This window comes from Coccinella septempunctata, chromosome 5, assembly GCF_907165205.1.
Source record: "Coccinella septempunctata chromosome 5, icCocSept1.1, whole genome shotgun sequence".
Classification (NCBI taxonomy): domain Eukaryota; kingdom Metazoa; phylum Arthropoda; class Insecta; order Coleoptera; family Coccinellidae; genus Coccinella; species Coccinella septempunctata.
This window is the reverse complement of record NC_058193.1, coordinates 11,682,231-11,708,866: the sequence shown is the minus strand read 5'-3', so window position 1 is coordinate 11,708,866 and position 26,636 is coordinate 11,682,231. Positions and strand designations below refer to the sequence as shown.

The 26,636-nt window shown below is 39.9% G+C and overlaps 2 protein-coding genes across 2 annotated transcripts; one reads left to right on the top strand and one right to left on the bottom strand.

Annotated features, from left to right (window-relative positions):
* Window positions 1–890: 890 nt before the first annotated feature.
* On the bottom strand, window positions 891–1,960 carry LOC123313895. The gene is made up of 2 exons (XM_044898997.1): window positions 1,643–1,960; window positions 891–1,488 (listed from the first exon to the last, which is right to left on the bottom strand). Exons 1-2 carry the CDS (start codon window positions 1,839–1,841, stop codon window positions 1,301–1,303), a joined length of 387 nt encoding a protein of 128 aa, XP_044754932.1. The 5' UTR covers window positions 1,842–1,960; the 3' UTR covers window positions 891–1,300.
* Window positions 1,961–18,975: 17,015 nt separating this feature from the next.
* LOC123314000 (aminopeptidase Q-like) lies at window positions 18,976–21,187 on the top strand. Its single transcript, XM_044899112.1, has one exon. The coding sequence runs from the start codon at window positions 18,976–18,978 to the stop codon at window positions 21,148–21,150; it is 2,175 nt and encodes a 724-aa protein (XP_044755047.1). The 3' UTR covers window positions 21,151–21,187.
* Window positions 21,188–26,636: the final 5,449 nt, after the last annotated feature.

Below are 26,636 nucleotides of genomic sequence, written 5' to 3'. Positions count from 1 at the left end.
ATCTCTTTTAGGCACTTCCGTTGCCTTCTTGACAGTCTCCTCATCAGAAGAGGAGCTTTCTTTTCGCGCGCGTTTAGTTGGGGGCGCGTTTGGGGCCTTCGCGACCTGCGTTGAATCATTTTTCCTTGTTTCGGGTTGTGAAACAATTCCATTAAGGGAGTTATTTTTGGAACCCGCTACCGGCTTTGTGATTGCGGCGTAAGTGGGAGATTTCGTCATATTATTGCGGGTCATTTTCTCCCTCAAGAGGCGCATCTCACCGACCAACTGTGACACAGTTTCAGTCAGTTTGACTATTTGAGCTTTCAACTGCCCATTTTCTTCTCTGAGCTTTACAAGCTCCTCGTGTTCGCCTTCGCTGAACTCTTCAGCATCGGTCGCTTCCATGTAGGAGCCCTCATTATCTGAGGTTTCCGACATGGTTTTATAATCAAAAATCTCAAAATATCAAATAATTTGAAAATAATAAAATATTCAGAAATCTTCACTAAAATAGTCTAATATAAAACTATGGTATAAAGCCGAATGTTTTATACGCTATGATAAAAATCAGAAAAGAGATACGAAAAATAAGCTCACCTGATGTTTTCTGCAGTACCAACGAGAAAATAAAAAAAATTCTCTGGACACTTAGGATGAACACCAACTTTGAAAATTTTAACGAATTAAAATTCCGATAACAAATATAGAACCTACACAACTTCACAGACGGAATCGCTGTTCCTAAGGGTATTTACTGGGGAAATAAATCTACCTGGCGCCCTACTTCTCTTTTGTCGGTTCCTTACATTGAACCCACCCCATCTTCACTGAGTGAGCCGTGGATACCCTCGCCTGGCAGCCCGGGTATTTCTTGCATTTCGGTGTGACGAAAGGTCTCAATAGTTCTATAATACCTTCGGCCAGCATTCGGTCGACCTCATTGTTTATTATCTCCTGCATCTTCGGATTTTGGGGACGGTAACGTTGCTTGATCGGTTCGGTGCCTGGTTTGAGTTTAATTCGGTGTTGCATCAGTGGAGTTGTTCCTCGCAGATTTTCGAATGCCTTCAATTCGGTCTGTAGAAACTCCTCCAGCCTGACTTTCTCTTCTCCACTCAGGTTCGACAAAAGCGGTTCTATCGCATGTAGTTGTCCTCGGTTCTCTGGCTCGCTGAGCCGGGCTTGGATGGACCTTCCATTCAGGAAACATTCGGCGGTTTGAAGATTGATTGAAAAGTTGTGTGTCCTCAGTATATCCATTCCCAGTACTACATTGATCGGTAAATCTGAAACTAACAACAATTTAGCTTCCATAATTTCAGACCCAATTCGGACCGGTGCGGTATATATTTCTTTTCGGTATTGAACTTCCGTTAGCGACGGTGGTGGTAACGTCCCTAACATAATCCGGTTGTATACCCACTACCCTGCAGTAGGCGGCCACTTCACTGCTGATAAAGGACCTGGTGGCTCCGGTGTCCAACAGTGCTGGGAACTCCTTGTCTCCTACAAAAACATTAATTATCGGACGGTAATCGGTAGGTTTTTCTTTCTCATGGACCGAGGATGGGGTTGCTTGGAACTGACGGATCCCGGTTTCGGACAGTTCCTTAGTAGTTTAACGGACACTTACAATCCCTAGACATGACACCCCTCTCACCACATCGAGAGCAGAACAGCAGCGGTTTCGAGGTGCATTGTGCTCGGAGATGACCCTTGCCACCACATCTCCAGCACTGGGGTTCGGTTGACGGTCGGTTCGACTTTTTCGGTTCATCCTGTCGCTGGGGTATTGCAGAGCTCTGAGCTACCTTCGGTTTTTCAGACGGTTCGGTGCGGTTCGGAGTGTTCAGGTGCATTCCGATCGGTTTGACGTTCGGTGGGGAATTTCGGAAGGTAAGATGCGGTTCGTTGATGAGACTCTTTTGGATCGGTGGCGAAGCATAGTTAGCGGTTTGCCATTTGACCAATTCAAAAACTTTTCCTTTTCGGAGCAGTTCTTCTATGGTTGAAGTCGGTTGGAAGGCCAGGGCGGTTTGCAGTTCTGGCAGTAAACGTCGTGATATTCACCTGTTCTTCCTCGGTCGGTCGCTTTACGGTCAGCTTCTGAAACAGGTTTTGCATTTGAGTTACATACAACAAGAGTCGTTCATCGGTTCCTTGAGTGCGTTTCTTTATTTCCTCCAAAAGGATGTCCTCGTAGTCGGGAGGAAGAAAGGCCTCTCGGAGTTGTTCTTTGAAATCGGTCCAGTCGGTGAAGGTGCCTCTCCGAGGAATGTACCAGTCTCTTGCATCCCTACGTAACAGCTCGTATATTGACTCGAATAATTGTTCGTGGCTCACCTTTCTAGCCTCGGCAAGATACTCAGCCTCCTCCAGGAATGAGGTCACACTGGTTGACCCATCGAACGACAGGTTCCATTTCCACACAGGAACGGTAGGAACGATGGAATGGTCGGTGGTTTTCGGCGGTTTCATCGGCGGGTATTCGGTCGTCAGTTCGGCTTCCTTGGTCGTCGGTACTTCGCTTCTTACTTCTCTCATCCCAGCGGTATCGGTAGGAGATGAGGCAAATGAAACTCTCCTGGTTGATTCGGCAAACTCCCTCGCTAATCGCCTTGACTCAGGGGATGTTATTAGCGGTCTGTTTTCCTCACTGGTTCGGTCGGTTGGCAGTGCTTGTTCAACGGTAAATGGGAGGATGTCGGCGGGCGGTCGGTGGTATGAAGGTTGTTTCTGCAAAAAAGTACGTTCAATTTGTTCGGTTATTAATCTGCAAACTTCTTGTCGGTTTTGCTGCAGCCGGTCATCATGAGTGGTCGGTCGGGATATGTTACAATCTTCTCCCAAATTCAACAAGTCTGCTTCTCCAACGGTGGTTGAGCACGGAATCAGACCTGGACCAAGTCTAGATGCGCAGTCCGGTAATTCCTGGTCAATCAGCGACGGTGTGCCGGCTGACAGGTTCTCCGGAATACCACCTAACCAGTGAGTATTCTCCAGCAATCTCATAGCCATCTTCAGAGAGTGCTCCAGCTCGGTTTTCTTGTGAAGCAGACTGACAGCTTCCGGAGATAGACTTCTCAGTCGGCCTTGAACGTGCAGTAGCCGGCTCCTAATGCGCTGCAACTCATTGTCTCTATTATTAAAATCGAACTCACATATCTCTCCCAACTTGGCAGCACATACACGAATTTCCTGTGCCTGGTCAATTTCATCTCTTGGAATGAACGGTATGTCGGAATGGATGGCCCTTCTCAGTTGAGCTCTTTTCTCCTGAACGGTGTGTCCCACGGTGCAGCCTCTTGCCTCTAACTCCCATGTAAGTTCGTCACTTTTCAGTCGGTTGACATCCATTTTCACGGTACCAGAAACTCAGAAGAAAGATTTACAATATGTACTATACGGCTATATGCCAGAAACAAAGAACGGTTACCAATTTGCCAGTGAAGAGTATTTAAAGAAAATGGTACGGTTACGGTAACATGAACTACTCACAGAACAGCAGAAGTCCCTGCTCGGGCGCCAGATGTGATAGACTTTTTGTACTCTGGCAGCTCCTTACGGTTGCTCGGGCGCCAGTGGGGCAATCAGTCAAACCCCACGTCTCTCACAGAATCCCCAAAGAATTGGAGAGCCCGGGTAGACTTGAGTATCAGTGGAGAAGGTTATCGATGAAGACTAGGGCGGTAGCGTCTTCTAAGTGTCTGCTTTTCAACGGTCTTTAGGCGTCAGAAAGAGTACTTACCTCTTCTAACTAAACTCTTAGATGAAACTGATTTAATAAATAGACTCTCACTTGCCTTAGAAATTCCTTTGTGTCTCGTAAGTACGTTTTCACTAGACAATCACCTCACTCGTTCAACTCTCAACAACGATTGTCTCTTTTTTTTTTCTCTTCACCTTCCAGGGCCGCGAAGAAATATCCCTTCTCTACTCGGAAAAACTCTCTCCCCTATGGGAAACTCACCAATCCATTGGATAAAGCAGAATAATACGGTTATTCAATTGGCCCAAAAAAAGATAGAGGCAACGGATGAGAAGGAAAGTAGAAAAAGTTATGAGAACTTTTTCAGATCAAACAAAAAATGGTAGAACGGAAAGAATTATTAAAATAAATTATTTCTGAAAACATAAGAGATACGGTCTTTCCTATTAACATGGACTGACCGGTGGAAAGCTATGAACTAACAATTATCGGTAATAGTCCGAGAGCTGGCAGCAAAAACAACTACCTCATAAGTTACCAAAGGTTTGGTTTGGCACTTTGGTTCAACTTTATTACCAAAACTTGAAACCGCTCGTCTGCCGGGCGTGAGTGGTCGTCTTATGGGATAAAAAAAATTGAAAAGATGAGAAAAAATCGATTGGAACATCCTAATAGTTACCAAGATGAATGTTGTGTCAAAATGGTCTAGGATCTTAACTGAATTGAAATCGTAAGCGTCTGCCAACAGGGGTTGTCGCTATTTCAAAACAGACGCTGTCAAATACAGGGTGGTCCATATCATAACCAAGAAATTTTAACCACGTATTCTACATCAAAAATAAGCTCTAGTTTGTCATATGAACATATGTCGAGAAATGTTTCCTCTCCGAGATACGGGGTGTTAAAATTATAGAAAAAAAAATGTTTTTTATTAATAACTTTCACACTGCTTGGAATATTTTTATGAAATTTGAGACATAGTTTTTGAGCGTCAAGGAGCACTTTTTGCATAATATCATTTCTTTTCTATTCTACCTGTGGCCTCCGTACTGCAGCGAGACTGAATATTTTCAGATAAAAAAATGATACGCCACTGGTTTTTCCGACAATAAAAATTACTTTTCAAATCCTTATTTAATTTGGAGCAAATTCGGTCTCCTGACTTTTTGCTGTACGAGGCACCGTTTCCGGTTAAAAAAATAAAACACATTCTCATGCAGGAAGAAATCGCAAAAATTTGATATAGCAATAAAAAGCTTACTACGGTTTTGTAGCAATTTTCTCCTATTTTTAGGGTAGATTAATTTGATTAGAAAACTTGAATGACAGTTTTGGTTTCCAATTACTCGTTTCAATACAAGCATAACCATAAAAGACTGTAATTTCTTTATTGTGGAAAGCAAAGTGTGCCATGGAGGATACTTCGTGAATTTGATAGGAATCCAACAACAAGCAGTCGAATAGCAGCTCGCACAATTCGATTTTCTAAGTCAAAAATTCTTGCAACCCGTCCAAGGTTTACGAGAAGGTGATGAACAGCGAAGGTTATTTTTTTGCCAATGGATTCTTCGTTCAATTGAGCAGAATAAATACTATATTATGGACTGATGAATCGTGTTTTAGTCGTCTGGGCGTGGTAAACTTTCATAACCAGCATGTATGGGCCACGAAAATCCACATCCCATTCGACCAAGAATTTAGTGTTAATGTTTGACTTGGAGTTTATAATAATCACCTATTTGCACCCTATTTCTTGCCAGAACGAGTTAGTGGTGAAAATTGTTTACAATTTCTAATGGCAGAGCTTGCAAATATGTGGGAAAATATTCCAGTAGAATCAAGATTAGCGGCTTGGTTTCAACTTGACGGTTGTCCAGCCCACTTTCATAGAAATGTGAGGAACTGGTTAGATAATAATTTTCTAGAAAGATGGATCGGACGTAATGGGCCAGTCAGTTGGCCTCCACGGAGCCCCGATATTACCCCTTTGGACTACTTCGTATGGGGGTTTTTGAAATAAATCGTATATATGACTCCTGTGAACTCAAGGGAAAAACTTATTGGCCGTATTCAAAATGCTTGCGACGAATTGAGAAATCGAAATTTAGCTGCTGCTGTCGGATCTATTAGACGTCGATGTGAATTATGTGTTCAGCAAAATGGGTCATACTTCGAACATCTTCTTTAAGTTCGTTTCGACTGTGGTTGTTAATGCTAATTTTTTTTTTAGTTACACGTTTCGTTCACAAAAATAGTCTTATTATTATAATATACCTACCATATCAAATTTTGGCGATTTCTTTATGCATGATAATGTGTTTTATTTTTTTAACCGGAAACGGTGCTTCGTACAGCAACAAGTCAGGAGACCGAATTTGCTCCAAATTGAATAAGGATTTGAAAAGTAATTCTTATTGTCGGATAAACCAGTGGCGTATCATTTTTTTATCTGAAAATATTCAGTCTCGCTGCAGTACGGACGCCACTGGTAGAATAGAAAAGAAATGATATTATGCAAAAAGTGCTCCTTGACGCTCAAAACCTACGTCTCAAATTTCATAAAAATATTCCAAGCAGTGTGAAAGTTATTAATAAAAAACATTTTTTTTTCTATAATTTTAACACCCCGTATCTCGGAGAGGAAACATTTCTCGACATATGTTTATATGACAAACTGGGGCTTATTTTTGATGTAGAATACGTGGTTAAAATTTCTTGGTTATGATCTGGACCACCCTGTATTTGACAGCGTCTGTTTCGAATTAGCGACCACCCCTGTTGGCAGACGCTTACGATTTCAATTCAGTTAAGATCCTAGACCATTTTGACACAACATTCATCTTGGTAACTATTAGAATGTTCCAATCGATTTTTTCTCATCTTTTCAATTTTTTTTATCCCATAAGGCGACCACTCACGCCCGGCAGACGAGCGGTTTCAAGTTTTGGTAATAAAGTTGAACCAAAGTGCCAAACCAAACCTTTGGTAACTTATGAGGTAGTTGTTTTTGCTGCCAGCTCTCGGACTATAAGGCTCCTTTCAATCTAACACACAACTATTGTTATCGGTACACCCCCTATGACAGTATTACGGTTTTCTTCAAAAATATTTCGGTTATCAGCCATTATTATGCAAGTATCGGTTGAAAAATTTATTTTTGTGGCGGAGAAAAATCTGGTTCGTCACAAACCTCAATTCAAAGGAGATACCGGATGGATTGAAGATGAAAAATCTGAAGCTATAAAATATGAGCCGATGCAGCATGACATGATCACAATTGAAGAAGTAAAATCAGCTATCAGAGGACTGCACAACTGGAAAGCACCTGGGCCTGATGGATTACAGAACTTCTGGATCAAGAAACTTTGGATCATGCATGACAAATTGACCTCCGCAATAAATGATGTCATTGAAAATCCCGAAAGAATGCCAGTATTCCTTACACATGGCACAACATACCTGTTACCTAAAGACCAAAGGAATACAGAAGACCCATCCAAGTACCGACCAATCACATGTCTTCCAACGATGTAAAAATTAATCACATCGTGCATTTCAAACCGAATTCACAACCATTGCGAAAGGAATAACATCATTGCCATGCAACAGAAAGGATGCACCAAAGACAGCCGAGGGTGCAAAGGAATGAATCTTTACGCTGCGTACATAGACTACAAAAATGCATTCGATTCTATACCTCACGAATGGCTCTTGACGATCTTGAAGATTTACAAAGTGGATCCCAATATTGTTAAGTTCCTGAAACGCCATGTCAACCCGGCGTACTAGTCATCAAATGAAAGCAGCAGATTGCTCCATTACAACAGGACCTATTCCAATAAGACGCGGAATTTTCCAAGGAGACTCGCTGAGCCCTCTGTGGTTCTGCATGGCCCTGAATCCCTTGTCTCATAGATTGAATTCTACGGACTACGGATTTTCCATCAAGAGCGGCAGTAGAACTATGATGAAACTGAATCATCTCCTTTACATGGACGATTTGAAACTCTTCGCATCCACCAAAATACAAATGCAACTGATGCTGAAAATGGTGGAAGGATTCTCGGAAGACATCAAAATGAAGTTTGGACTAGAAAAATGTCGACTGCTAAACATAACGAGAGGGAAAATAGAAGATGGTACGTTCAAACTCAAGGAAGGTGCAGAAATTGAAGCATTAAAGGAAGGAGACACATACAAGTATCTAGGCATAAAACAGGCAAGAAAAATCAATCAGACCCAGATGAAGAAAGAATTAACGGAGGAGTTCACCCGAAGATTGAGGAGGATAATGAGAACTGGTCTTAACAGCAAGAATCTGATAAAAGCGATTAACACCTACGCTTGCTCGGCGCTGAGCTATTCATTTGGTATTATCTCTTGGACGACCACCGATTTAGCAGCTTTACAGAGAAAAATAAGGACGATGCTGACTAAACACAATAAATATCACCCCAAAGGCTCAATAGAACGGACAGAGCTGCCACGACATCTTGGGGGTAGAGGAATTGTTGATTTGTCCAACCGTATGTCCCAGGAAATTGAAGGACTTCGAAAATATTTCTTGAGAAAGGCAGCTTCGTCAGAACTCTATCGAGTAGTTTTTGTTGCTGATACTTCTACACCGTTAAAGCTACACCAGGATCACTTTGAAACCGTCGAACACTCTGCAGAAAGTAAAATGCAGAAACTGATTGGCAAACCTTTGCATGGGAGGCACGAGAATGATGTCAACCATGATTACGTCGACATATCTGCGTCGAACTACTGGTTGACTTCCGGAAGGTTGTTTCCTGAGACAGAGGGCTTCATGCTCGCCATCCAGGATCAGGTGATTCCAACAAGGAACTACAGGAAATATATCGCCAAGGATGCCTCAGTGGCGGACGATAGCTGTCGTTATGTCTGTGCGACACATGAAACTATCCAGCACATCACCAGGGGATGTCAGAAGTTCGCGGGCACGGAGTACAAAAATAGACATGATGCTGTTATCAAGATTCTTCACCAAGCATTGGCACTAAAATAGCAATTTCTAACTTCGAAAAAGGTTCCTCATTACAATTACCAACCAGATGCTGTGCTGGAAAACGAACATCACAAGCTCTACTGGGATCGCACTGTTCTCACAGACCGGAAAATAACCCACAATAGACCAGACCTCATATTGCTCAATAAAGATGAGGACACAGCACTATTCATCGACGTGGCAATTCCAAATAATAACAATCTTCTAGATAGACACACGGGAAAAATTTCAAAATACAGAGATCTCGAGGAACAAACCAGAAGACAGTGGAAGCTGAAAGATATAAAGACCATCCCTATTGTCATTTCATCTACAGGCCTGATACCAAAGAAACTACTAGAGAACTTGAGAAAACTTCAGTTGGACGAAAATATTTATAAAGTCATGCAGAAGGTGGTACTGCTCGGAACGGCGAGAACTGTACGCAAGTACATGGGAATGCAGAGCAACACCGTCTGCCCAGACAGGAAATGCGGTTGGAGCAGGAATCCAACCTACAGCAGGGAGCCGAGGAGCGACCCGGACCCGACCACCACGAGCCCGAAAACCTGGAAAGGGCTCCAACAGAGCTTAATCCTTTTGATATCTGAGATATCTGGGATAAGTGAATTTTCCTCTGGAGAGGAGTGTGAAAGCCGCAAGGCTAAAGTCATAATAATCATTCATTTCTAACAGGTTGTAACCCAATTACAGGAAAATTAATTTAACAAATAAACCATATGTGCTATAAAATCGGCGTGTCATTGAATCAGAAGAACACGCACATAAAACAAAAAACTGAAGAATCAAAAAGGCAAAGATGACATTACATATTCAAATATATACTTGTACATATATTGATATTTACAAATAACCAGCGTCAGAGTTATCCCATCGAAACCACGATTAAAGCAATCATGAAAATTCAAAACTCAAGAACACCCGCAACAACCTATGAAGTGGATCCACGTTTATATCACACCCATTCGATATCAGATTATAAGTTTGGCACATAAAGTGAACCGGTGACTGCAAGCTAAGATTTGTTCTACCCATCCTCGAATAAAATGTGTATTTATTTCGGCTCCCTAATCTAGGTACGAAAATTGGGAACTACTCCAATAATGAGGGAAAGTCTATCCGGTCATGAAACAATTTATGAACCGTACTCAAAGCCATTAATTTCCTCCTAGTTTCCAGACACTGATATCCAAATCTTGCCAGAAGGGCCCCGTTATCACAGCCGATGGGTGGATATTCAGCATCCTGCCTGAATACTAAATAATGAATGAATGAATACTGATAAATGCATTGAACAGTGAATGGAAAGTGCTGATATTTTGAAAGTTTTTACCCTGTCTGATTATAAAACCATAAGTTCCAGACACCGAAGACAGCGACTGTCTTATATGTGGAACAAAAGTACACTTTTCATCAAATATGACACCCAAGTCTCTAATCAGCGTTAACCTTTCCAGGACTTTACCCTCCATCTCATACTCATACTTCATTATCTCTTTCTTCCGGGAATACGATATAACATGACATTTATCTACATTAAGTTTCAAATGATTACGACGGCACCAAGAAACCAAACGATCAACAGTAGACTGCAGAGTGACACCATCATCATAACCTATAACTCTGAGGAACAACTTCAGATCGTCCGCAAACATCAAGCCGAAAATCTCAATATCATCAAGTAGGTCGTTGATGAAGAGTATGAACAGGAGAGGGCCCAGAGTTGAACCCTGAGAGATACCAGAAGAAGAAACAAAACTATATGAACATTCACCCTCAATTAGAACAAACTGAAGCCTATTGAGTAAATAGGACTTCATCAAGTTAATCAGTTCGTCAGAGAACCCAAATTTAAGTTTTAATTTAGCTATGTGACGACAATGATCTACAGAATCAAATGATCTATGGAAATCAGTGTATATCACATCCAGTTGTTCGGATTGATCAAGGACTTCCACCAATATCTCCGAGAACAGCGCCAGATTACTCAGACACGAACGCCGGGGCATAAAGCCATGCTGTTCAGCACTTATCCTAACCCTAATCTGCGGAAAAATCGCACCATATAATACAATTTCGAAAAGTTTGGAGAAATTGGATAGAATGGAAATCGGTCTATAATTGCTGACCAAAGATTTATCACCTTTTTTCAGTATCCATTTGATTAATAGACGGATGTACTGGGTTGAAAGGTGAAACAGTATCCTTTATTAGTATTCCTTTCATGAATAGCAGATTTTTCAGACAGTTTTGATAGGTTTGATTTATATTTAATTGCATGCTGAACGGATGAAAATCTGTAGATACAATATTTCGGTCAACGGTGGTGCATGTACGGAATTTGAACGGAATTGTGACGGTGTAGTCGGTTATAATTATGTTCAATAACGGGCTTCAGATTTACGAGATTTCTCCTTGCTATTGGCCTTGGCTTCACGGATTTCTCGACATCTTGGACAGGCACGGAGGGCTAATTCCCTACTGGTTGGCATGCGGAACTTGTTCAACTTCTTTCGGGGTGGTTCAGATTGGGTGTATGCGCTGGGGATATCACGCTGGACGGCAGCCTCTCTTTGACGGTGATGAGAATGTCAAGGACAGTTTCTAGTCAGTGTACCTAGCAGGCCGCAACTGCTGCAGAAGAAAATCGGTGTACCGGTGCAGTGGGCTCGACTGTGCTCCCCTTGGCCACATCTCCAAGACATATTAGGTCGAAGCTCCAAGTAAACGTTGGGCCCCATTGTGCCAACGGTACGTACTCTGGCTGGAAGGTCTTTCTTGGTTGTTACATGAGCTGGTCGGATATTATGTCGATGGATGTCATGCTGACGAATATCAGGTTGACGGCTATTCGACTGGGTGGAAATCTTCTCCTTGTTTATAAAATAACGTTTATCCTTCTTACAAGTATTTTTCTTTTCAGCTGGAATGTCTATCTCCATTGCGCTCTGCTTCTGAGTCCGAACAGCCACCTGTTGTGGTTCCTGCTCCCTGAACGGTGACGGGGAACGGTCAGTGATAGATGTAGAGGTGATCGGTTTGGGGCGATCAAATGCTTTGAGTGGCAACGGCACGTGACAAGGAGGAGATTCCGGTTCCTGGTCTTTGAACGGATCGACAAAGCCCAACTCCTGGTCGAGTCGGTCTAGGAACTATGAATCGCTCATGTTGCAGTTGTCTAACGGGAGTCTGAAAAGAGGTAAAATCATTAATACCTGGTATTTCTTAACTTTGTATTTCAATACGGTGAACACACGGATTGACTGGCGCAATTTTTTTTTTTCAGGAAGATAATTCTTACGGATTCAGTCTACTGGCACCCAAAGACGGCGGACAGTGCCAGAGGGAAACCGGAGTTTAAGTCGGATCCGGCGTCTGCCCTCGAGGGTGGTTGGTAGTAGGGCGATCACCTCAGCCCGAAAACTGGGTGACCACAGACGGGGATTGGGCTGAGCCTGGATCTTGGATGCTAGCCATGATGGTAAAACCAGAGTCTTCCCTGGAGCTGGTGGTTCCTGTGGGACAGGTGACAGTTGGGGTTGTGGCGTTAACGGAGCAGCTGGTGGAAGCGATGCTGGCCTTAGTGTGGATAACGGTATCAGTGGGGGTGGCCGGGCTACGGTTTCAACTAACAGTATGGTATTTGTTACGGGCCACTCCCACTGTGCAGCAGGTCTCCGGTGGGACGGGTTATCCTGGAGCAAGCCCTCGATGTACCATCGGACGGGAAATCTCAACCGTTCTATCTCCGCCCGGTATATTTCGCCCAGGGATGAGGCCCAATGCTCCTCACCCTGACGGCACGGTAGGCCGGTTGCCACCTCTACGGCCACCAACCCCAACGCCCACAGGTCGACGGACGTGTCATACGGTTCCAGTCTTCCGTGAAGTCGGATGAGTCCCAGAAATGTCGTAACAGTTTTCCATTTTCAACGGCGTAGTCAGGAAAATTTGCTGGGTTTTTTTCCACCTCCTGTAACTTCTTGTTGTACCATTTGCATAGGGTTGTTTCTAACTCGGACAAACATACGGAATTCAGGGACTCCAATGGGTTTCGGGACAGGCTGTCGGCTACTTTGTTCATTGATCCTTTACCAAAGTCGAATTGCTGAAGGAAACCGGCCATCGAGCAATACTTCCGGAAGGTGACTTGATGGAGTTTAGCCATTTCAGGCTCATGTGATCGGAAATTACGGTGAAATGGAATCCTTCTAGGTACGGTCGCAGTTTCTCTATTGAAAATACTATAGCTAGGCATTCCTTTTCTGACACGGAGTAATCACTTGTGTTAGGGCACCTCCAAGGCCCATGTCACTGGCGTCGGTTTGCAGAACGAACGGTTGGGTGAAGTCTGGACAAGCCAGTATCGGAGATTCAGTGAGTTTTTGTTTCAGAAGCTCGAAGGCCTTCTGCTGGTCTTCTCCCCATTTGGCTGACGACATGTCCAAGGTATTTCAATGATTTCCGCACAAAGTCACACTTGTCGGGGTTGAGACAAAGATTTGCTTCTCTCAACCACCGAAATACTTCTCTTAAGTTCTCCAGGTGCTCCTCGAAAGTTTCCCCCAGGACGACTATATCGTCCAGGTAAGCGAACGCCTCCGGTTCCATTTCTGGGCCAATGACGGTGTCTAGGAATCTCTGGAAGGTGGCTGGGCTTGCATGCAAACCGAACGGCATCACGGTGAACTGGAACAGTCCTCTTCCGGGGACAGTAAATGCGGTAATCGGACAACTCTCTTTGGCTAACGGTATCTGCCAGTATCCTCGCTTTAGGTCCAGTGTGGAGATTGACTTCGCTTTTCGGAGTTTATCCAGAATCCCAGAAATGTACGGCATCGGGTATGCATCTTTCACAGACACCTGGTTAACAGTGCAGTACAGAAACGGTATTTTCCATCTTTCTTCCTGACCAGTACAACAGGTGAAATCCACGGTGACTTGGAGGTTTCAATCACTCCCTCAGCCAGCATACGGTCCACTTCCTGATTGAAGATCTCCTGCATTTTCGGGTTTAGGGGTCGATATCGTTGTTTCATCGGTTCGGTTCCCAGTTTCAGTTCGATCTTGTGTTCAATCAGGTCGGTTGTACCATATAGAGGTCTTCGAACTTCTTTAATTCCTCGGTCAGAAATGCCTCCAGCTCTTGTTTCTGAGATTCCGTCAGTTCCAATAGGTGTTCTTCAGCGGTGTGAACTTCTGCGATGGTTTCGACAGGAGTCATCGGTTTCGAGATCAGTCGGCCTTCCAGAAAGCACTCGGCGTTACTAAGATTCACGGAAAACTTGAATGTCGACAGAACATCCATCCCCAGAATAATGTCTACCGGTAAGTTTAGTACCAGTAAGAATTTCAAATCAGGCAGTGTGTAATCGGAAATTTTCAGGGATGTGGTGTACAGTTTCGGTGTGACAGTGGTCTGTCCGGTCGCTTTTACTGCGAAACTGTTGTGCATCGTTTGTCCTGTGATTCCTTTACTTTCACACTCGTGGGATACGGCCTGACTGCAGAAACTCCTGGTCGCTCCGGTATCTATCAATGCTCGGAGGTGTTTGCCGGCTATTCTGACCTCTACTAACGGACGATTGTCATTACAGGTTGTTGGTGCCAGTGCAGTCAGGATTCCGGGAGATGTGGTCGTTTTAACTCTCTGGATCTGAGTGGCTTTGGACGGCTTTCCCCCGGCGGAGAAAGTCGTGTCTGGTTGGCTTGCGTCGGCGGAACTGATTCCCTGGAGCCGATTGTTTGGTGAACCTGTTCTCCGGTATCCACAGAAAAACTTGCCTGATATCGGTTCAGTTGACGGGGACTGTACGTCAGGTGAGGTTCCTCCACGAAACCTGGTTTTGAGGGTGGCCGGGTGTACTGGCTCATCTGCCACTGGACCAGTTCAAAAACTTTTCTTTACGGAGAAGTTCATCATAAGTCTTGGTTTTCTAGAAGGCCAAGGCTTGCTGCAAGGGCGGAATCAACCTCTGTCGGATAAGCTGGATCTGCTCCATCTCGGATGGTTTTGTATAAGTGAGTTTCTGGAATAAGTTCTGCATCCGGGTAACATACAGAAGCAACTTTTCTTCAGGACCTTGTGTTCGTCTTTTTATTTCCTCCAACAGATTCTCCTCGTAGTTGACAGGCAGAAATGCTTCATTCAGTTGGTTACTAAAATCCTCCCAGTCGTTGAAAGTACCTCTCCTGGGAATAAACCAATCCCTAGCATCTTTTCGTAGTAATTCCTAAACTGATTTAAAAACTTGTCCAGGGATACTTTACGGAATTCAGCCAGCCTCTCCACTTCTTCAAGAAATCCGTTCACACTCCCAGTGCCATCAAAGGAAATGTTCCACTTGTGTACCGGGATAGTTGGTATTGTTGATCGGGACTCCGGCTCTGATCTGGCAGGTGTTGTGATAACTGGTCGGTCAGGACTTATCCAAGGTGCGGGTAAGTTTGGGAAAGACACCCTTCGTGTAGAATTAATCCATCTACATGACCTCTTCTAATATTGGATTCCTTACAGGTGTACCAGTACATGAGACATTGACTACTACAGGAGGATCGACACCATCTCCCAAGTCGATAAGTGATGTCTCAACCCTTGATATCCTCTCCGGCTGGATCGGCGACATCCCAGGTGAACTGGGCACCTCCACATCTAAAAGAGACTTCTGATCTCGGTTGGATGACTGCGGCTGTCCACGATTACTCTTCTTACGCAGCTCTTCCAGTGGTTCCAACGCCTTATCTGTAGTTGCCTTCATTTGTTCAACTAGTTGTAACTGTGTTGTGTCTGCAGTGACAATAAAGTCCAGCCTTCCTTGAATGTGTATTAATCTGGTGTAAATTCGCGAAAATTCGTTAGCTGCTTTTTCACGATTGAAGAGAACTTCAGAAAAGGGATTCCACTAAATCGGTGAGTTTATTTTGGCAAATCTCAATCTCCGAGGCGGGATTAAATGGTTTTGAGGGTAGTAGAGGTTCATTAGACTGAAGTACTTGTCGTAGCAGACTCCGTTTAGTCATCACAGTACCCGGTATCGATTGTCCTCTCCGTTGTAATTCGTATGTAAGTTCATCACTGAGTAACCGGTTCATGTTCGACATATTATATTCAACACTAAGTCCGATTCAGAACGCACCAATATTTCACACTCGGTATGTCTTTCACAATTCGTTTAAGTTCCAAGTTCGACCCGTTAAGTTAATCGTTAGCCAACCTATTCACTTGAGTTCGAAGTGGGTATCGGTGTACCCCATAAAAATAAAGTCTAAGTCCCGGTGTATCAGAAAAAAAAAAGTCTAAGTCCCGGCGCACCAAAAACAATCTGAGTCCCGATGTATCACAAAAAAAAATTTTACAGGTCCAACGGTACTCGAAGAACTTTCAATCAGTCTCATTAAAATCCGAAAATATTCGATAAATGCCGCACACAATCGCAAGTCGTTTCGTATAATCCGGAAAATGTCCCGAAATTCGAATAGCACCAGAAAGCACACGTTAAATTCCAAACAGTTTTTTAAGTTCAATGGCCAGAATATAAATCACACTAATCGAATTTCAGTTTTCAGAAGAATCAGAAATAATCGGTAAGTTTCAACAGTACAGGTCAAAAGAAAATGAAAAGCAGGTAGACTAGTTATCAACAGGGTAATAGGTGATTCACTACTAAACCGATAGGTAAATCAAACCTATCAAACTTTACCAATTGTGACAATAAATTTTCAATGTTCGGAAATTCACTCACCTTCAATACGAAATTTAAACAGTTCAATTCAATAAATAAGAAATCGGAAATAATTTCCACTGATATTACGGTGTAATAATAGTTCAGTTTTTAACAACTCAATACAATAATCGGCAAAAAAAATAATCACAAATTATTTCCAATGAGGTTCAACAGTAAGAAAATTTCCAAAATATAGTCCAATTCAATTCACAGTATAACAGTTCAATACAGAGTGGCAGGGAATAAAGCACAGATCTAGTTTATTGTTCACAGTTTTCCGTTCAAGAAATAGTTACTCACTGTTCTGAGGTTTTACTCTGTTTCGGGAATTCACTCAATGTCTGGTCAATTTTTCTCATCTCTGTTGTTTCCCACTAGATTTTGCACTGTCCCTGCTCGGGCGCCATTTTTTGTAACGTGGTCACCTCGGAGAATACTTATCTCGAGTGCCAGCTCTTTTTTTCACTAGGAAGAATAGCAAACCTACCAGAGTAGCTGCTAGTCGGAGACAGAGTTCGCTGTTATCTAGGGTGGTAGCGATAACGAAGTAGTCAAAATCAAATTATGTACTAGTTTATTCACACCTTCGGAAACTGATTATATGTAAAAGGGAGATATGTGTAGGTATGGAATATGAGCGAATCTATCAGCAAACATACATTCGGGAAATTCTATCCGGTCACGAGCACTTTATAAAGTTTATTCCGGATGCAGTGAAAAAATCAAAAGTTTTTCAATAAAATGCGCCAACCAGAACTGACGAAATGAATACTAAGGATGACCTCGCGAAGTGAAATGACTTGCTATACGGTATCGGGATGTAATTAATTGTATTTCTCCAATGAAAAGAAGCACATACAGGGCGGATCTATTCAAGACTTTTACTCGCTACCCCAAGGGCTATAACGCTCCATGACTGATAGCGAAGAAAAGGTCTATTTTAAGCGCAACTACGGGATTTCACTGACGACGAGCGGTATCTCTTATTCTATACCCCAAGGGCTTACGCGCCATGACTGATAGCGAAGGGAAAAGTCAGACTCGCGAAACAGGGTAAAGAACGATAAAATATAACAGAAAGCGATACAGTACAGCAGTGTCAAAGAAATAACCGGTGTAGGTCGAATTAAGAAACTGAACGGTAAAGACGGGGACCTACCTCCTTTATTCCAGGCACTCGAGGAAAATCAAACGAAAACTAAAAATCAATTTCTAATGGCACTAACTTCGTAATACAAAATTCATTTTATAAATTTGTTGAACGGTTTGTCGGACACACAATCAAAGTCGAATCGCAGAAAAGTACGGAGCGTAAACTAACTAAAGGAACTGAAGTAACAGAGAGTCAAAAATCTAAAGTCGAAGTGACCGTCGCAGGGAAAAATCTGCTTTTATAGGCAAATTCCCCCACACGTTAAAAATCTGAAAATTCCAGAATGCGACAAGAACGAAAAACGTCGTCAGCTCCGGTTTATCGCATATCAAAATCAGAAAAACGTCGAAATCTTCAACGGCATGCAAGAAAAACAACGTTAAACACAGATAAACGGTTTTTTACATTTACTCTGCCTATCGGAATGAATGTACTGAATATTTGAGAATTAAATATTTTTAAAGGCGGAAATATGAAAACGAAAGGAATGCACTAAAATGAACTCCAATTTTCCTCAGGAAACAGGGATTCATTACAAAATAATCACTTTTGTCCTTAGAAATCCCTTCAATATTCAAAGAAATAATTCCAATAATTCTACTCTCGAACTAGGAGGATCTTTTATATTTAAGAACAGGTCTGGTCTTCCAAATGATGATTCAATCATTCTTCAGGTGTTCGAGGAATGCTACAGGACCCTCATGTTGGGGAATCATCTCCCATAGATGTACGGTTATTAGCTTTGTTTTGGTCACATTCAGAACTATAAGAATCGATGGTGCGGGAACCTACGCTCGAGCTCACTCCAAACTTTGAGAATTCAAGGCTCTGAATGAATAAATGTGCGACTGTTTTGAACCGATTTGGAGTCATTGAAAAATCGAAACATATAGGCATGTTATTCATTGAAAAATAAATGAAAAATATCATAAGCAATTTATAAAATCTTCTGAAAACTATATTGACAATAGAGTACGACTCGATATTAATTTGTGAAGTCGTAGAGGTGAGGCCTACATGAACACTATGCCACCATCAATCTCTAGAAATGCTATTTTGGTTGAAATGATAGTGGCTAGAATAATGTTCATACTTGACGAGAAACAAATAAAAAAGGAAGACACATCGGCAGAATGGTCCGTGTTCATCCTCACCGATCTGTCGATGTGAAATCTTCAAGAATACATACATAAAATGATTCTAACAACAAGTGTATACGAACCGATCCGCCTAACCATTCAGCTAAATAGAAGGGGTTTTGGGGAACATGTCTCGTTATCTTAATTTCGAGAGGTATTGACTGTGGAATACTGATTTTATTAAAGCTACCTTTTCTTTTGATATTTCAGATTCCATCTCGTCTCCTGGTCTTATAATAATGCACGAAAACCAGTTGCTTTATGAAGCTTTCAGTATGAAACGAAGAGAGGTACACTCCATTCTCCAGAATGTAGCCAAAGAAATTACGCTACAGTGGATGTCAGAACTAGCTCTAGAATGGTGGTCGGATGTATGGATCAGAGGAAGTCTAGCCGAGTATAATGCACAAAATGCCTTGAGTGACATGTCTGAGAGTCAATCAGTTGAAAATGATTCAGCTGATTCTCTTCTAGAGTTTTTTCACTATACACTAGCATTACCATTTTCGAAGGAGTTGAATGGTGATTCAGCCTTCGTAAGGGCTACAATATCTTTAACTGATTACAAGAAGTTTGGATTGCTTCTTCGTATGGCACAAAGTTTGTCTAACAAAAATGATTTGAAAGATATTTCGATGAACTTCCTGAAGCAAAATTCGTTTCAGAAAATAAATCAAGATGATCTATGGAAAATTTTCGAGGGTTATGCCCCTAGAGGCACATTCGTTAAGCAAGTATCTTTCAGTGAAGTCATGGCTAGTTGCATGTATCAAGGTGGCTTTCCAGAAATAGAAGTCATAAGAGATTACAAATCTGGAACTGCAACTGTGAATCAGAAAGAATATCGCTCAAAGATCAATGGAAGTGGTTCCTGTTGGTGGATTCCAATTATCTATGCAACAAAAAGCGACAACCAGAAATTTAATAATGGCCTGGGGGAATGGTTGAAATGTCCACACAAAGCAGTTATATTGGAATACTTATCGTCATCCGATTGGCTCCTACTGAATTACAATGTGAATTTTTTATACAGAGTGAACTACGATCCGCTCAACTGGAAGCATCTACATTCGACACTCGAAAATCCCATGTCTTATAATGATATACCTTCTTTGAACCGAATGCAACTTATAGATGACCTTTTTGAGTTCACTGCAAGAGGAAATCTGACCTATGACTTCTTATATGAATTTTTGAATTATCTGAGGTTTGACAACAGCTATGCACCCTGGGCAGCATTTGCCGAAAATGTCTACATCTTGCATTGGCGAATATATCCTAATCGTGAAGCAATACATCTGTTGAATTTGTACGTGCAGAATGTATTGAGACGCCATTTTAATAACAGGAAATTGAACTCTCAGGGAGATTCCTATTCCACCTTCAATCTCCTCATCACCGAAATAGCTTGTTTTTTTGAACTGCCTGACTGTTTGAAAGAAGTTGAAGACGCTTTTTACAAATATCGAAAAATGAAACTCCCGTTTCATATCGAGTCACCCTTTTCAATAGATCTTCGAGAGATTGTGTTCTGCTATGCTATAAAACACGATAATAATGAAAACTTCAAGTTTCTTTCCGACGCGTTCAGAAACTCCACCAATATTTTCGAGAAACAAGATATGTTGAGTGCTTTATTTTGTACGAGGAAGGTCTCACTACTTGAAGGTATACCTATAAGTGGAAAAAAAGAAAAAAAAAGGAGCGTTGAACACAAGGAGGAAAGAAATTTTCAGATCAGAAATATAAGAGGACCATTACCAAGAACTGCCGAAAAACCTATAATGTTGAGATCAAACACACAGGGTGAAACCTCCAATATAGAAGTATCTACAGCAACTGAACAGAATTCAACTACATTTTTATCAGAAGAAAGCTCAACAGAGCCATCAGAGTCGTCCATTACGAATACAGATATGACTCCCTTAGACGAAAATACTACTATGAGTATTCAGGAACAATCATCTATAAAAACTGATACAGAAGTCAACAACAAGAGCAAGATAGATTCCGAACTCCCGAATCTCAAACATATTATTTTTCGTTGTGACTTCAGAGTTGTCTCAGATATTTTTTACAGAAACATAGTGCTAGTCGATCAACAAAGAGCACTTTATTACATCTCGCTTTTCACAGAGAGAATCAACACCAAAGAAGACCTTGATATTTTCAAAAGATTCTTAGATGAGAATAAAGAGAAATTAGACAATATAAGAAAAAATATTGAAGAAAGGATACATAACGTGGAACAAAATTTTGTGTGGCAGGGACAAAAAACTAAATCTGTCATTAGAGCTTTGAAGAAAAATTTGAAAGTTCGTAATACGAGATCAAATGTTCCGAAAAACTGTTTGAGTCACTCAGTGCATCTGCTGAGTATTTCAGGAGCACTCATTATTTTTTTGGGTCAATAATGAAATAATATTTAATAAAGCATAATTTTGATAAGAACTCCTTTTCATTATAAAATAATTGTTGTTGCATTTTATACCATCTCAGGAAGCGAGTATAAGCCATAATCATTGATTAAATGAACAGAGAATAGATGGACCACTCCAAAAACAAACTTCAGCGTCATCTGTTTTTACGGTACATGTACTAATTTTCGACGAAACAAAATAAAGAGGTAATCTGTAACGCTCATTTTTAATTTTCTTGTAATGATCATAGGAATCATAATATATATACTTACTCTAGAATGCTTATCCAGTAGTAAAAAATGCGGCGAAAAATTGACAGTTGTCGTTAAAGCGAATGCGCGACATTAGTTTATTTCAACTCGAACGTTGCCTAGACTTCCCTACCTTATGTCAGTCGAATTGTTTATTTGGTATAAATGAGAAATAAACATATTTCATTCGGTAAAAGAACTTATTTTTCGATTCATACAGGAGTTCTTGTCGGTATTGAACACATGCTTGGATGACTAATTGTGTTTTTATATGCTTTGTTTTAAAAAATCAGTACAATGATGTTGCAGGTTTCAATGAAAATATATCGGGATCTCGGAGGTAACGTGTTATTAATCCAAATCTAAATTCGTCGATAGAGGTATTATCGGGTAGTCATTGATTGTTTGACCAAATCAAATGGGCTGAAGATTGGAGTTTTATATCGAATTCCATGGTTACAACTACTAATTACTAAATATTTGGAACTCACAACAAAAATTCCAGAAGATCTTAACTTAATATCACCAATGCAATTCGATATTATCGCAGATTCGATTAGATGAACCTAAGTACCTAAGTATTGAGTGCGTATTATGAACTCCATGCAACAATTTTGAAATATCCTGATCTAGTGCAATACTTCTTTATACCATCAATGGAATTCACTATCAGTGGAACTCGATAATTCATTCAAGTTTTGAATTTTTTGTTTGCATTTATTATTTTCAATATGATAGATAAGTACACAAGTACATTTCAGAAAATGTGACTTGAAACTTCTTACCTCCGAGCAGATCGTGCAACAGTGAAAAATCAAATGACTGAAAGAAAACGCGTTGTTGTCCGACATACCTTCGTTACATTGCCACCTCTTCATAAGAATCGATCGACAGAATATTCAGAAACTCGGCAACGTTCTACTAGAAAATAAACTAATGATGCGCATTCGTATCAACGACAACTGTCAATTTTTCGCCGCATTTCTTACTACTGGATTAGCATTCTACAGTAATAATATATAATATGATTTCTATGGTACTGATCAAGGCAGAATATACTGAAAATATACTTGAAAATTTCTGAGTGGAAGTCACAGAAAGATTCGAATAAATTGCTCATTGAGAAATTGCAGTGGGATAACGAATAATACGAATCTCTATCTGGATTTTTCTCTGATCCGAAGAATCGAAAAAAAATCAGTTCATAATTGAAAAATTTATTGCATTGTTCTTCAAACACGGATTCATGTTATAATTGAAATTAGCTTTTAAATTCACTTAATTCTAATTACAAAACATTTCTCATAAACAACCATAATTCCTAATCACAAAAATAATTAAATATTTATACATAATATACGCATACTCTATTGAATATCAGTAATATATTTTTGAATATCAAACAATAAAGCATATGTATTACATGGAAAAGTTTCAGTAGAGGTTGATGTAAGGAGGTACCATACAATTCGGCGTATGATACAAGAGCTCTGAGAAGAAACCTCAGTGAGAAAACCCTGCCTCCTCGAGAGTATTGTAGGGCGGTGTTGTTGTTGGGGAAGTAGCGAACATCCTATGAACTTGTTTAATAAAGGTTTTAAGGTATTTTGAATTCAATATAATATCGCATAATTACCTTCTTCCTTCACGATTTTTGCACCCAACAACAAAGCACGACTTCACTCTTGCAGACATTTCGCTTCGTCTATTGAATAATTTATTAGTAAATTATGTCAATTCGAAAGAAAACAAGACTAGGCTCAATCGAAAGCTACTGTGAATGCAGATTTTTTCTATATATATTTTGAAGAAACCATGATAACAACCCTGTAGAACGGAAAAAGCAGCTAAGTGTGGATTTTACCCTGTTATCCCCTTCGTAAGAAAACAAGACTAGGCTCAATCGAAAGCTACTGTAAATGCAGATTTTTTCTACATATTCATATTTTGATGAAACCATGATAAAAACCCTGTATAACGAAAAAAACAGTTAAGGGTGGATTTCACCCCTATTCGTTATATTATGTCGTTCAACGAGAACAGATGTGTCAGTAGCGCTCCGCAAAACGAATTATTCTCCAAGTTTGATACTTGTAAGAATTCTATAACAAAAAGTGCTGTGCAATGCCCGTCATGACAGAAAATATTCCATCGAAGTTATGGAAAAAGAATAGAAAAATGCTGTGACAAAGATTTAATTGTCTTTGTACCAGCTACTCCGAGTGAAAAAATCGGAGAGCCGAGTGCGAGTACGATTGACGGATTCAGAAAGAATTATGTGTCAGCTGAATCAACAAATGTCGATTTGTTACTCAAAATAATAAATCAATTGGAAGAAAATGCGGACTTGTATAAGTTCAAAATATTAACATTGGAGAAAACCCTCGATGAGAAGGAATCTATATCACAGGAAATGAGAAAAAAACTCAAACAAAAAGTGATAAACAGTCAACGAAGATAAACATTGTTCCATCCCAGCCTTCAATTTCATGTGACACCGTGAACATTAAGCGATCTGCAAGTGATGATCCTGAACTAGAGGAACCACCAGTTTCGGTTCCCGTTTCCCAGTGCCGTGCGTAGAGAGTTCCGAGTTCCAGCCGTTCTAACCGCACCTATTCCAACTCAAATGTTCAAAACAAAAACAGTCAACAGGAAATAATCATTAATTCGAATGAGCAAACACCGTTTGAGTGGAGAACAGTATCCAAAAAAATCAAGAAAAAGGCAGAGTATCAGATTGGAAACAAATAGAATGGAAAATTCAGAAAACGGCTTCGTCGGTCAAGAAAAAAAGGCATGGTTCTATATAAATAGAGTGAAACCGCATGTGACGGAAGAACAAGTCAAAACCTACATCAATTCGAAAGAAAATTTTAGGAATGTAAATGTCGAAGTGAAGGAGCTATCTTTGGTCAAAAAGCGTGGACATCTTAAAAGTTTCTCAGTGAAAGTCCCGTTCAATTATAAAAATGACCTATACAATACTGACTTTTGGCCTGAAAATGTCGGGATCAAAAGATTCGATGTGTTGAGATAAATTCATCAGAGTAAAGCAAAACCAAATCCCTTACTCATTCAGAATTCTCGACAACTATAAATATGTCAAATGCGATTGGTTTATTAGTCAACAATATTAGTGCTGATTAAAAAAAAATAATAAAAAATTCAATTCTTGTATTCTTGAAATGAAGAGCCTGAACCATAATTTATAATTCCATAAGTAGTAATTGATAGTTTTCCGAAATCGGGACATTTCTTGTATATTTGAATTAAATGTTTTGAATGCATACATCGTTGCCAATATTAGATTTCGAACCAAAAAAATAAAAAAATAGTAAAATTGAGATTGAGTATCATTCAATATAGGAACCAGCTTCCGCATTTGCCTAAGCAAAAATATAATTTCAGGAGAAGCTGACATAAGTTGAAGTTATTTTCTTTGATTGGTGAAAGTAAAAAGTAGAAGTTCTGTTCAAGGGCATAAAAATAGGAGTTTATGATCATTATCGGAAATATAGCTTGAAAATGAATTGAGTATTCAATTTATTTTGAAATGTTCTAAAGGCTTCATAAAAAAAAATTTCAATTGAGTCTTCAATTATCTGAATAAGAATTGAAATATATAACTTTCATGACCTAATCTTCATATTATTCACACTATGATATGCTACTGTAGAAGTTCGAAAGCCAATCTCTTTAATGGTGAAAATATTATAGATTGCTGGAATAGCAAAATAGCTGAATATGTCTGTCTTCTAAATTGGTTGTTGAAGTCTGATTGTTGAGTAATTTGATTTATATTTCATTACTTGGCTGTTTCGAAGAATCTGATTCTCGATGAAAAAAAATAAATAAAAAAAATTCATAAAGCATTTTGAACAACTGCATATCTTGATAGAAGCTATTCTTACAAGAAAGGGATTCAATTGAGTCTTCAGAGTCTTGCTTATTTCAAATTATGATTCGAAATAATTATAATCATTTCAATACCCTGAAAAATAATGAAGTTGGAGTGACTCATTTCGTATTCAAATATAAAATAGAGATGTGATGATTATAAATTACAATGTCAAATTCACATTGACGATTCTCTCTAATATTCTGATTGAATTTGAATTTTATTAAACTTTGAAGAATTGCTAGTCAAAAGCTGATTAAAAAAAAATTATCTACCTTTCTGAAGAATGGGATCTGATAGTGAACTAAAATCCGAAATTTAATGCAATAACAAACTGGTATGAACTCTATTGAAGTGAAACCAGTAGGTGGTTCAAATGAAAATATACAGCAGTCATGGAAAGTCATATACATATTTGATGCAATAAGACGCAGGTACGGACTTCATTGAGTTGATAGCAAGGCTTCATGTAGAAATCTGATAGTGATTGAAAATCAGATATTCGGTGAAGTGAGAAATTGGTGTGTTTGATTTTGTATCAAAACCAGTAGGTAAACCTGATAACGATAAATCAGGTAACTCGAAGGTAATTGAGAATGAAACTGGTGAGTTCGATTTTGTATCAAATCCAGTAGGTAAATCTGATAACGATAAATCAGGTAACTCAAAAATAATTGAGAATGAAACTAGTGAGTTTGATTTTGTATCAAATCCAATAAGTAAATCTGATAACGATAAAGCAGGTAACTCAAAGGTAATTGATAATGAAATGAAACTGGTGAATCTGATTTTGTATCAAAACCAGTAAGTAAATCTGATAATGGTAAATCAGGTGAATGAATCGATAATAATTGAGAAAGAAACTGGTGAATCAAAACCAGTAGGTAAATCTGATATCAACACTTTGTCAAAAGCGAAAGAACGTGAAAATTTATGAAATGAAATTGGTGCAGTTAGTATATGAGAACAAAGTGATTGTGATGAATTGGCAATTTAAGGTGGAGGTTAATATGAATCTCATAAGAGTGAATTGGGTTGAATTTACCCAAAATAAGGACGAAGTGAAAGAATGTCCAGAGTATCGATCATGAAAATTTTTAAGTTATATGTGTTTAATATAGCATTCCTAAATATTTCTAGGCAATGAATGAAATGTTGGATGGTATGAAGCAATAACGTTATTGTTATTGTTGATGAATAAATCATGGTCTTTATTGAAGAGAATGAAAATATTGTTAATTGCAAATGGATAACAAGAATTAAAAATTATGCAAATTTGGAAATCCATTGAAATATAAACGCGTTTTGTTTTCCGGGGCTTCAAGCAG